General features: G+C 42.3%; 1 protein-coding gene across 1 annotated transcript in view; it reads right to left on the bottom strand.

The window, feature by feature from the left end:
* Positions 1–1,766: 1,766 nt before the first annotated feature.
* The window catches only part of cntln (centlein, centrosomal protein), a 103,100-nt gene continuing 90,878 nt past the window's right edge, over positions 1,767–13,988 (bottom strand). Inside the window, exon 27 of the mRNA XM_042485352.1 lies at positions 1,767–3,570. Coding sequence (XP_042341286.1) covers positions 3,460–3,570 — 111 coding nt within the window. The 3' untranslated portion in view covers positions 1,767–3,459. The remainder of the gene's footprint in view (positions 3,571–13,988) is intronic.

Genomic DNA, 13,988 nt, shown 5'->3' with positions numbered 1-13,988 from the left:
ACACACACACACACACACACACACACACACACACACACAAATCATTGATCGACCCCAAAGTCAACCCGTGACCCTGACCTCTTCTGCCCCTCCAGGAACAATCTCCTGTAGGAATCCATGGAAAGAAAAAAACACAAGAAAGTTGGATTTAAAAAGAAGTCGGGATGAGAAAGAGAGAGATAAAGACAGAGGAAAAAATGACACAGAGTTGATTGTGTTGGAATGAATAAAAGGGGAAGGAAGGAAAACTTTGCATTTGGAACTACTGATCAAAGTCATTCCCACAGGAAATCTCTCTTAATGAGAGCTGTACAAGAAAAGAAGGGTGGAAGACGAGGAGAGAGTGAAAGAGAAGAAAAGAAGGGTAAGGCACACCATTCCTACACAGAAAATAAAGAGATGAATCATATACAGCGCCTAGTGGAAGACACGGGTGTGTGTTGGGAGGGGGTTGAAGGGTGTTTTCAAGATCGTTTTAACGTCTTCACTGAGGGAGCGTCAGAGGCAAGGCCAGGTTAATTAAACCCAAGGGAGTACCAGCTGAGGGGGCCCGCATTTGAATATGTCACAGAAATAGCGCGCGTGTCAGCCGAGGCCGGGGCTCGGCGAGCAAACATGTTGACTATGCATTACACGCTAAAAGGAAGAGAGAGAAATAGAGACAGTCAGACAGCAAAGGGGTGGGGGGGCTCCGGGATAATTTGCGTGGCACCGATGCTTTGCTCTTCTATACCCACCGCGCCACCGGATTTCTCTGAGTTATTAATGTTTGTCATTAGCTGCGTTACCCTGGAGGACAGTGACTGGGAAAAAAACTGCAGAAATTTATATGGGACAAATATTGACAATAGCTGGCTCCTGGGTATTGGAGAGGAAGAAAAGATGCAAACTATGTTAATGAATGGTAATTAACCACAAGGGTTTGTCTCTCCTGGATCCCAGCTAAATTGGTCCCCGAGTTGCAGCTAGAGACAGTCCTGGCCTAATCCTTTATTATAAAAAGATAAAGGAAAACGACATCATTAGCATATATTTGAGAAGGGAGGGGGGATTAAAAAGTGGAATTATTTCTTTTTAATTCCTGAACGGAGGATTCTTCACACCATTGTTAATTATACATAATAAAAAGAAAGGAGGAAAGTAGTGAAGAGGAAAACAAAAGCTGGAAGAGGTAAAGAAAGGAGTAAAAAAAGGGGATGACTCGAAGGGAGGAGTGTGTGGTCTCTTGTGTAGGATGCCAACTCAAGGACAGAGGAGACCAGGATCATGGTTTAATATTCAACCTGAATAATAAGAGTGGGAGGAAAAGGGAAGCAGATAAAAGGGGTTGGAGGTAGTTATGTCAAGGATGTAACGACTCCTCTAATACACCCCTGTGTTGTGCCGTGTGTGCGTGTGCTCATGTGGACCCTTGTTAATGATGTCAACAGCAGGGGTCACTTGTGACAGACAGGAACCATGGCAACAGTCAGCTGTCAATCATGAAAGAGGTATGAGAACTCTGCTGTCCACCAGAGCATCCGCAGTCACCATCACACACTGACTGACAGTCCTTTGAACTGTGGGAAAAATACAAGACAACATTTAGAAACCATGAAATTTGCAACAATGAAGTCTTTGGAGAACAAACTATGGACAAAATAAGTGACACTGTTTTTTATTTAGAAATTAAGAATCATTTTTCAGAAGGAAATTATTGGTATTCATCATTATTACCAAATAAATTATAAAAAGAGCAAATACTGACAAAGTAGTAGCTGCAACAAAAAAATCCACAAGCCAAGATCAATTCCTTCAGAATTACTAATTGTAGTGAATTTGATGAATAAAATCCAGTGGGTTTCAATCAATGACTATATTTACATGCATAAAATGTTTTGACCGTATTCCCTGAAAGACAAATGTACTACTGAGCTAAATTTTTTAAAAATCTTTGTTTATTTCGCATCAATATTGGCTTTGAAAATGCATCATATCATGATGTGCATCCTACGTCACTGTAATTGTAAACTGAAAAAATAACAACCCAAACTCTTCTGATTAAAAAAAAAATATCACAACTATCATATCTTTTAGAAAGGCTGTCGCAAAATTTGAGGCCGCAACAATCACAGGAACTGCCCACAAAATTCTGCAGGGACTGAATAATATAATACTAACAGGCACTATTTTTTCGGTATATTTTTACTCTTGTACATATCCACAAATCTGTTGATATTTAACTCTTTCATAATGTTTAGGTGTGTTTCACATTCTGACCAGAATTTCGGGCTTTTCCCTTGGGCATGCATCTCTACCTCAGCCTTGCAAACTGCTGGCTGACCGTACACAGAGAAGACGTCGTGTGTTGCAAACTGCGGTAAAAACCTAAATTGAGACACAAATTTCAAATGTGCTCTTTACGTGTCCAAAGAATGTTCCGAAAACATAAATAACATCAGCATATCCAACATGTCTTGAAGGTCTAGTGTGTAGGATTTAGTAGCATCTAGCAGTGAGGTTGCAGAATTGAAACTTCTCCCGAGTGCCAAGCGTGTGGGAGAACTACAGCTGCAAAAATGCAAAAACACAAATGGCCCTGTTTTGAGCAAATGATTGGTTTGTTCATTCTGGGCTACTGAAGAAACAACATGGCAGAGTCTGTGGAAGAGAACCAGCTCTGTATGCAGATATTAACAACTCATTCTAAGGTTAACAAAATCACAGTAATTGTTATTTTCAGGTGAATACACACACAAAAAAAACCATACTTGAGTATCATGCACCATTTCTGTCAATAGATGCCCCCAAAATCCTACACATTGGACCTTTAATTGGAAAATGCTCAAGTTGTAAGGGCAATCCGTATCAAATTAAGAATACTGTCAAATTTGGAATGATAATGGAATGTTTTTGTGCACGTTAATGTAGTCACTGAATATCTTCTCTGACAACAGTGTAGTATAAGGTCCGATAAATTTATTTAACCTCTTACAGTGAATATTCTGCTCTTTGCTGCACTCTTGACTTTCTTAAAGTGTCGACTTGGCATTGCTAGGTCAAGTCCCTGCACCCTAAGGTCCTCTGGGTGCCAAATAAATTAGGAAGAGAGGTAAAAGAGAGCAAAAAAAGTAACTTAAATATTAGCGTAAGCATTTGCCTTATCACCCCAGGTCTGCGTTGAGAGTGGGGGAGAGTGGCTGCACTGTAAATTAGCTTGGCGCTAAAGGGCCCTGTCTGATAGACATAGTGCACTGAGCGTTAACACAGATGTCGAGGGCTCATTTACAAAAGCCGGGCTGCTGTGTTGAGCCAGTGGCCCAGAGTGAGTCGACAGCGCTTTTCTCACAAATATTGGTTCTGCTGCCCCGGCTCAGCTTGGCTCAGCCCAGCTCCCACTGAGTAGGTACCGGGGAGGGAGCGAAGAAGGGAGGGAGAAAAAGAAGAGGATGACAGTTTTCCCAGCCTCAGCCCAGGGAGTCAGGCTTTTTCGCTGACTGGTGTTGCGAGCGTGGCCAGCTCTTCTGTCAGCACTTTCCTCTCCTTCATCTTCACGCGCACAGCCTCCATTAGCTGGCCGGCAGAGGGGATCTGCAGGGGAGGGGAAGGATAGAAAAAGGGTGTGGGGGCGGTGGTAGAAGGGGTTAGAGAAAATGAGGAAAACACACAAATGCACAACTATTAAAAAAAAAAAAAAGAGTCAGATTTTTGACACCTGGCAGCTTTTCAGAGAGCCTGTGTGCTGTTTTGTGAAACAAGAGAAACTCAGATGGGGCCTGAGGACTTGTGAAACTTTTGAGGGACCGTTCACGTTGAGTGTTCTGACAAAGCAATTCACAAAACAGGCTACAAAGCACTAGTTTCAACACACAATCCAACACTTTACTTTATTCTAAACTTCCATTCTCAATCAGTGGTGCCACAATGTACTATCAAAGAATGGGTTCACAATTTTTCAAGTCTGTCTTAAAGCAACACTCACATGCCCATATGCACGTTTAAACAGTTTTTGTTTGCTGCCTTTGTTTCTCTTGTCCATGGTGGCAGTAAAGACATAGTAACATTATTTCAATGGAACAGATATCAGACAAAATCCACAGTTCATGTTTGCAAAAATGCACTCTTAGGTTAGAGCCTAAGCTCCTATGAGGAGTCAGTACTCTAAAGCTTTGTTTATACTGACACCAAACACCATGTTGCAGGCCTCAGTAGATTGCTCACGAGCTACGAGCACGTACAGAGGCGTTCAAGCTCAACACGTTGTTTGTTGCAATAGGCTCTGAAATGCCAGGCCACATACAAACAAAAAATTCTGAGGATATACAATAAGTCAACCAGTGTTACTGGAAAAGTACTATCTGGCAATAGTAGAAAACACTGCACACCCTGCATCAAAAAGCCTCCTCGTTCTTCAGTGTGGTGGGCTGTTTAAGGCCATTTGACCATCCCTGCAGCCAGTCATTGAGGAGTCGTTATTAGAGATCATTAGAATGTCTGTACAAGCAAACTCGCCCCGCCAGCAGTGGATGCTTAGGTCCAAAATGCAGAACTGCACAGCTAATTGCTGCGACAACTTTCAGAGCTTTTGTGCTTGACGTGCAAGGATTGATTATTTAATTTTCTTGCATGTGAATCTCCACTCAATGGCAAGTATAACTAACGCATTAGTCAAGGTGATCTACCGAAGTGCAAAAATTTAAGTGCAATATTTCTTTGTACTGTTACTATTCTGCCACTGCAGCTTAGCAAAGACACACCTAAGTGGGAAACAAAAGGTGTTATGTTGGTAAAATGGCTATAACTTTGGAAGATCCCCACTCAATCCCCGAAGCTCTGGAGTTATTCTACAAATAGCACAATATGTATCTTTATCTTCATCTGTAACTGTGCAGAAATATCGTGTTTAAACTGCATGAATATACATTCCAAAAAAGTAGTGTAAGTGTGTGGTATTCAAATGTTGATTCAGAATTTGAATGTTAACTTTATGAGTGAAGCCTTTTGGAACAGCCCTAATTTTGTCACTCAGCTTGCACTAGAATCGTGTCGGAAAGGGATCTCTTAATGGCAAATATGAACTGGAAGACTAAGAAGTAAAGCATCAGAAACTCTTTCAATGTACATATAAACATTTTAAGTGTGTTTTACCATAGACTTAAAAAATGTGAAAGCACAGAAAAATGGCAACCATTGCCTTTTTTTGGTGGGGCTGAAGATACACTTGGTTTTCCCAAGAGGCTCAAATAGATCACTTTTCAGCAGACATGCCTCGAGGCATAATTACAACATCACCAGCATCACTGGGGAAATTTACAGCATTGTTGTGTTTTTACTGCTAATACTGGGAATGTAAAAGGATAAGAACTGATGTCCACTTAATCATACAGGATTACAAAGATTGAGTACGAAGGAACTATATGTGTTTGATCAGTTGTTGTCATGGAAACGATGGAAAAGTGAAAATAAAGAGGTGGGCAGGCTTCTCCTCAGAGCTCCAGCTAAATTTGTTTTTCCTCCGAATCGACACAAGGATTTTATGGTCATTAGGGCGCCTGATCAAAGGCAGGCATTCATAGTGTATCACCCATAAATATTCACTTCAAGTTATGTGTAGCCTTTTATAAGCGCCTTTTTCAAGCGAGGGAAACAAATTCAATCCCTGAGCAATTTTTCTAAGTTACATGGCATGAGATGAGAAGTGGACTGGCCAAGCTGAAAGTAGTGACTTCGATATCCTAAATCGATATTGTATCTTTAACTTTTTATCTCTTAAAAGAGAATGTGAAAACATGAGCTATTGAACCATACACAGAGAAAACAGGCTGACACCAGTCTGAAGCACTGTAACAAACTTTGCTGAATAACATCTGCATCAGGGAATACAAGGTAGTGTTGCTTTGAAGTGATTAACACTAACTCAAAACACATATTGGAATCAGGTCTGCAGCTGACATGTTTTAAGGACACGGAAAAGGATTTGAAACTATCTTCTTATCAATTTCCAATACATCTGGAGAGTGAGAGCCTCAGAAACACACACAGTCCCCCAGCCCCTCAACACCTCTCTCCTCTTCATTAAAGGTAACAGGAGCAGGGAACACAAGGCCCCAAGTGCCGGTAAGTGTGTGTGTGCTCTTGAGTGTGTGTGCAGTAGGGAGTCAGTTCCAACAGCACTGGATGCATCAAACACACAGCGCTATTCCTCAGAGAACAACTACACTGAAGTAACTGCTGAGACATCTCCCTCTGCCTCTGTCCTCCAGGGAGAATTCACTTTCTCTGTCTCACACACACATTCACGTCAGCACACACACATGTACACAATTTCCTAATCAGCTAATTGCACTTAGAGCCACTAACTATGCAAACAAACCCACTAAAATAGAGACACAGCCACAACACGAGGCTCCATGGGACAGCAGAGAGGGAGACTGGATCATTAAAAGTACTGATATGGGAATATGAGTAAACAACACTAACAGGTAAACATGATCTAGATAAACCTAACATGAGTGAAATTCAAGCCTAAAACACATGTGAAAGTTATGAGAGAAACCATATTTACTGTCAGTTCCCCCATTTTAAGTACTTTTAGGGCATTTAAAGTTTTTATGGGCGCTGACGCACCAAGCTGACCGTCAGTCGATATCGGGTCGTTGGTCAGCATCGAGCCCAAATTCAGCCCAAATTCGAGTCCCGGCCTTTCCAGGTCCTTTCTGTGTGGCGTTTGCGTGTTCTCTCAGTGCTACGGTTTGGCCCATCATCAAAAACAAAGTTGAGAGGGTGTGAGATCGTAACAAACATTTCATTAGTTTTGTCATGATCCTGAAATTTCTACTTTTGATACTCCAACTTAACATATATTTGATACAATTTTTTAAACTGTTATTAAAAGACAAATATAACAAGGCTATAGACAATGAAGACTTCTCCTTTCCTGGTTAATGGCAGAGAACAGCAGAATGACAGAAGTTAACATTAACAGTAAAACAGCGAGAAAGAGCAGCTGGTGTGGGTGTAACACAGAAAAAGTACTGAAAGCATTGCAAATACTCAGAATCGATAGATATCCATAAATTGATATTTTTGACAACCCTACTCGTAATATTGTGTGAGAATATAGTTTGTTCTGGCCCACACTCTCTCAAACAGTGGTAAACATTTTGTCTGTGCTGACTGCTCCAAACACCACAAAAACACTGCGTGAATCAATTTGTTTTTAGAAATTCTAAATCTTATATTTTAGAGAACAGAATAGGGGCATTAGCCTGGATCACAAATATTTTTCCACACTCTCTTTTCTTTTTTCCATACTTATCAAGACCTAGAAATTACTCAAATCAAATACCATACTTTTCCATACTGCGTAGGGACCACGGAGCATAGATACAACGGCATCAACATCTTTATAAAGCTTCATTAAAGTTGATATATGTCACCAAGTACTGTGAGCAAACTTTTTTGTCTCTTGGTTGATAAATGATTCCATAGCATTTGATAAAATACCTCTCAGTCAGATAATCTCCCTGTGTGACTCAGATCAGCAGATTCTGGCGCAAGAAAATACGTGTATTCACAGACGGGACAAGCTAGACCTTCCTTTCATCTAACAGCCACATTTGCTGGGGACCGATACCCTGCAGGGTGGTTGGAGGTTAGCTGTGATGCAGCTGCTCTGCTGGATCCCCTGGGCTGCTTAAGGCAGTGTTAGGAACTGGCACTAATGTTATGCTACAGTTGATTTAGCTGGGCCCCTGTCCCCTTTGGCAGAGGTAGCCAGCACCAGCGCTAAGCAACGCGTCTGCTGTTTTGCAAGAGGCCTTGTCCCCTATGGCAACAGTGAAAAAGCTACAGTAGCATTAAGCCATGCTAACTCACATCCATTACTATTCAACAGGCCCCGCAGAGCAGACCTTTTGTCTAGGTGTGATTTCATGAACATGTTTCTGAAGTGAACTGACATGTAAAGCCACTGACACTGACAACTGTGTGTGTGTGTGTGTGTGTGTGTGTGTGTGTGTGTGTGTCTGTGTGTGTGTGTGTGTCTGTCTGTGTGTGTGTGTGTGTGTGTGTGTGTGTGTGTGTGTGTGAGAGAGAAAACAAGAACAAGGGCTGCAAGCAAAAGGTGTTTTTATGAGCCAATTAAATGACATTGCTATTCCACAGCCTGGGGCACACCTCAAGGCAAGGAGCAGCTCAAAGTTACAGCACTCCAGTGACCATTGTCTGGTAGTGGCATTACACACATCAACTTTTTTTTTCTTAAAAGATCGATCATCCCAGCTCTTTTGTCTTCTCCCTCGGAACGGGTTAGCGCAATTATTTCCAAGGGCCCAATTTGTGAGTAGTTGTAAAGATTGTGTCAGACTGCTGGATATCTAAATGAGTGTGAATGAGGAAGGAGGGGGAATCGGAGAGCCAAAAAGAGATATACAGGGGTACATCATCCAAAATTTTTTGCATGTGTTCCGTCTGTAACTATAAAGTGCTCTTTCTCCATCATTCACTAGTTTGTTTATCAATATAATTGCAATAGCCATGTATGGTTAGTAAAATGTTGCTGCTTAATTTATCAACAATTTTCTTCTAAAGAAGTGACATTTGGGTCCCACAGGAGGGTTTACCTGTGTATATGAAACAAAAGCATAACTTCAGTTGTACATTGTATATTCATACTGTAATATACAAGAATGTTCACTACTGATTATTTCATAATAACCCTTAAAAAGTAAGGTTTCAGATCTGACTGGTATGACAGGAGCGTTTTCACGGTGGTGAAGTATTCTTGCTATAAATCTTTGTCCCTGGCTGAGCCGTCTCCAATCTAGGCCACTATTCAAGGTAAGGGAGAAGTAGTTACAGTAGTTTTACCACAGAGGGGAAAAAACAGCTCTTTGATCTTTGATCTTCTCACTTTTGTTTGAAAATCAAATTTATCAAACGAGGGAATAACAACAACAACAGCATGATAAAAAAAAAGCCCAAGCACAAAGGCACCACGCTAAAAAGTCTTGCATTTGATTATCTCCGATAATGAATATGTCACATTTGCAAAGAGGGGCTCAGGTAAGAAAATCACTAAAGCACCGACAAGCCTATTCTCTCCCTCTCCTTCGTAATTACCTACCCCTGCAGCGGAGCAGATCCCTCTCTTTTCTCCCCTTTAGGTCACTAGAGACTGATATGAAAGGGAATTGGACACTTGGGGCCACAAATACTGTAATTAAAAATCTCTCCTTTTCTTGATACGTTGTTTGGAAACATCATTTCAGTGCGCAACATGCATTTGTTAGGGATCTGACCTAAATACACCCTAGATTAAACACAGGGAAGCACCGGGTCTTTGTTTCAGGTTCCTACTCATTAGGTGTGAAAATGAGGTGATTCAGGCACGATTGGGGTGTAAATATAGAAAGGTGATATCCATACAAAACAGATGCAACCTTTAGGTAGAACTCAACAATCAAAAACACAACTCGTGATTAACAGTAAGGCTCATTGGTTGAGGTAATGTACTGGGAAGCCGTTACAATCAAGAAACGTGGCAGTGCCTACGGCAAAGTGTCACACACAAAACAGAAGATGCTGCTTCTCAATGTTTGTTCACTGACATGAGGGAATTCAACACATCTACTCATCTATTCAATGAGGAAATGTCGACTTTCATTGTTAACTTTCTTCCTGTGTTGACTTAAAGAGCGAAAGTCCAGTTTGCTCCAAAGGACGACCCTCTGGTACAATCAGACTGGCAGAGTAAACTTAGAACTCCAAAATAGCATCACGACTCCAGAATAATATTATTCACCTAACCTATTTCCGCTGATCTGCTGAGATGTGTTGTTTGATATGTTGTTTGCCTTGTTAAGTAATCATCCCAACAGTTGAAGGTCCACTGTATAAGATTTAGGGGGATATCGTGGCAGAAATTAATTGTTATATTTTACGTGATAAGTGTACAATCACCTGAAAATCAAAATTGTTGTGTTTTTTATCTATCTATGTTTTTAATGAGCTGTCATATCTACATGTTTTTACAGTAGCTCAGAATGGTCAAATTGTTCGAGATAGGGCTTTTTCACAATGTTTACATTACCTGAAGGAAACCGTAAGTTATACTACACAATTGGAAAGGGAAAAGTATCCAGTCAGTCTGCAACCTCACGGCTAGATGCTACCTGATCCCTCAGACCTTTCCTCCAAGTCAAAGAATTTTATATTAGTAATACATTTTTTGCATCATAAATAGGGCTGGGTACTCTGTACTTTTAAGTGTATCAACCAAATTATGTCAATATTAAGGAATGCCAATTTACATTAAATCAATGTGCCAAATATTGGTACCTAAAAGTACACCTGAATCAGATACATCAGCCACTGTAGTTAGCGGCCCCTCTGCAATAAGTAGCATCACAAAATATTGCTTTTTAACGTGAAACTGATTTATTCTGTTTTTTCAATTGGTTTAAATCACGGTTCTATTTAATTTGGAGAGGAAGAAACCTCCGCAGATAATTCAGCTCCCAGTGAAAACCTCCTGAACGTCTAGATCCTAAGTTTTCAGAGGTAAAAAAAAAAAGTACACATTGGCAGCTGCCGGCTAGCAGCCCTTCTCTGATGTGCAAAAAAGTGTTGAGGAAATACTGATTTTTTTAATGTGCAACTGCTGTATTTGGTGTGTTGGAGAATTAGAGACCTATGCAGATACTTCAGCTCCCGGTAAAAACCTCCTGGACGTTTGGAGCTTAAGTCTTCAGAGAAAAAGGGTGAGCTTAATTAGCAGCTGCTTGGCTAGTGATTTGTAATGTGAAACTGCTGTATTTAGTGTTTTTACCGGTTTAAATCACCTGTTCTGTTTGTTCTGGAGAGACAGAGAACTCTGCAGATAATTCGGCTCTTGGTAAAAACCTCCTGGACAATGAATAGTAAAGGAATTCTGACAGAAGTTTCAGCTCTTTGCAAGCTGCAGTTCTCACCGCTAGGTGCCACTAAATCCCCCTGAATCTTGCACACTGTTCTTTTAAGTAATCACCCCAACAGTTAAATAGCTAAGCAACAGCACCAAAAAAGCTGCATCTGCTGTTTCTATTTATGTAAAATGCAAGTTGAACGCACCAAATAAGTCACAGTGTTCTCTGCTATTAACAACAACTCTAACACCAGTCTCCTCCTGGGATCCCCCCTCCACGTCGCCACCACTGTTCAATGACATATTTACAGTACAAAGTCTCGGGCTCGAGTCCCCTCCACACACATACAGACGCACTTACAGAGACAGAAAAAGAGTCGCTGATTTAATTAGCTCAATCATTAAATGAGGCTTAATTAGAGTCACTTTCCTTCAGAGGGAAATGTAGGACTCAGAGCTGTTCCTTGTCATTACAGAGGCATAATGAGCCACACAACACAACACACTACCCCTCACCCTCACAGCACCGACAACAATAGAAAACTTTCTCACTGTGTTAGCACTGTAAGGCGTGGAGCCTCTGATGTCTTTAATACCGAGGGTTAATGATGTAATGCCCTGAGGAACTACCAACATGGTGAGAAGCTTTGACAAGAAGCGACAGGAATAAAGTCTGTTATTTAACTTTAGATAAATGATGCCATTACCATTGTAGCAATAAGCTACAGCAACCCCTCCCCAAAGTTCAATAAGGGTTTGAAATTACAGGAAAAATTTCAGCCCTGTAGTGCAGCCATAAACCCCTCTGATGTTTTATAACAAGTCCAGTCCAGATTGGTCCAGCCTGCCTCTACTACTGTCTTAATGTAATGTCCACCTGCTTGTTATAGTTTGGAGGCTGATAAGAAGTGATGCTTGTACGTCTCCCTGGGGTGTGATTGTGAAGTAAATATTAGCAGGCCCTCAGCGCCACCCCATACCAGTAAACCAAACCACTGTCCTCTCGTAAAGAAATCAACAGAGTCAATGACTTTTTAAATGTTATTATGCTGTCATGAGGCTTGAGATGGGTATGTGTGTGTACAAAATGAGTCTGAAAAATGATCTGGAGGGAGCCGCGTGTGTTTGCATGCATGTGCGCACGCTTGCATGCACATGCTCCTCCTGTTCATTATTGGCCAGCAGCAGAAGCCAGTCATTTCCCTGTCTTCATAAAGACTTGGCCCATTAAATTCTACCTCCAGTCAATAATTAGGACTCCACAAATAAACCAAAGGCAATTAAATCAATGCTTCCCCGGGCCGGTGCCTGGACCCCATGGCCCACATGGACACTCCATCTTCTCTGCTGGCCTTATTCATGGTGGGTTGCGGTGGAGCCATACAGTACACCCCCTGGCCTGCTCATGATTATTAGATAGCACCGTCCCTCGATCCTGGCTATGAGCGGCGCTTATGGTGGCTCTCCACTGAGAGGCGTAGGGTTTGATTTCATTAACTCACCAGTGGAGGTGAGAGACGAGGAAATGAATGCAATGTTTCATTTGGTTTTGAGAGGACGTGTGGGGCAATGATGAGGGGAATCCAGAAATGTATGCCACTTCTTCGACACGAAGGGAGCGGTAACTCGACGCATGCACGTCACGAATCTCCATGCCTGCAACACACTATTTGCTCGGGTGTCAAGGATGTCTCTCTTTCTTGTTATGCTGACACGTGGCGACGCGCGACAGTGATAGCGAACAATGGCCCACACACAGAGACACAGATGCACACATACATACCACTTTTGAGCTTTTTCACATCTGCACACACACACACACACAGAGTGAGTGATGGGTTTGCTATTGACAGGGCCACTGAGATAATAAAGTGCTGTCCCACTGGCAGCTCCATTAGGCACTGACAGTGACAAGATGAGGCTGTCGTGTGGGTGCACATGCACACAGGAGTACGTACACATAACTAGACATACACGCGCAGATGGACACATCCTCATCCTCTTTCAGTGACAGCCAGCCAGTTAAGGACATGGATCTCTCTCTCATCTTTCCTTTCACTGGGTCTATTTCTGTCTCTGTGTCTTTTTATCTGAAGAAGTGTGTGCGAGTGCAGCTTGGGGGTAAGATCATATCACTATTAGGGGAGTGTGTTATTAGTGTCACAGGAAGGGGTGACAGGCCAGGCCATTTCACTTCACAGATGTTCTGCTTGGTGAGCCCTTCATAAGCTATGACAGAGAGTAGAGAGGCAGAGGGGTACATTGTGACAGTTCTTGAAGTGCATTCCCTCACTAAGAGAGCGCTCGCTTCTTGGCATCAGCGGACATGTGTAGTACAGGCACGTTATTATAGTGGTCTTCAATATGTCAAATGAGGAGATCTACCTTAATTACCCAACAGACAAGCGCTGAAAGTGTCTTCATAGACTCCTTCCCTGCTCTCTTAGTGTGTGAGATGTCACACCAGCCTTTCAGAAAAAAAAGAAATGCGAGAGACACATGCAGAGACAGTCTGGTGTCCCCTTGATACGACAGCACGCTGTTAGAAACCAGACAAGAAACTGAGACACAGAGATGAGGAAAAATTAGAAATAAATAAACAGACAAAAAACAGAACAAGATGGACTTGAAAGGGGATAGAAAAAGTCTGTTGCAGTGAGGGGGGATGACTGCGGTGGTCCCAGCGGTCCCCGCAGAGACCTAGGGGCGAGTCTCAGCCTTGTCATACTCCACTCTTCTCCTCCTCCACTCCCCACACCAGCTCCTCCGCTCCCTCCCCCTTCCACCACCCCTGTTCTGCCCACGGAAAACGTCGATAGCAGGCTGCCAGTGCCGAGGTCTCTAGTGGACACTAGCTCATTCTCCCGGCATCGACAGGCCCGCCAAATCAATATTTAGTTCCCCACTAACAAGCTGCCTCGGGGTCTGAGCCAGAGAGAGAGAGAGAAAGAGAGAGAGGGAGAGAGAGGAATGCAGGACAGTGGAGGATGGCAGAGAGAGACAGAGAACAGGGACTGAGAGCTGTCCAGCTAGAAGGGAAAAACATGGATTCAGTAGTGTTGTGTGTGTGTTAGTGTGGGAGGGGGAGAGGAAGGTGGAAAGG

Source organism: Plectropomus leopardus, chromosome 4 (assembly GCF_008729295.1).
Source record: "Plectropomus leopardus isolate mb chromosome 4, YSFRI_Pleo_2.0, whole genome shotgun sequence".
NCBI lineage: Eukaryota > Metazoa > Chordata > Actinopteri > Perciformes > Serranidae > Plectropomus > Plectropomus leopardus.
The sequence above is the reverse complement of the archived record's forward strand: the minus strand, read 5'-3'. Positions and strand labels throughout refer to the sequence as shown.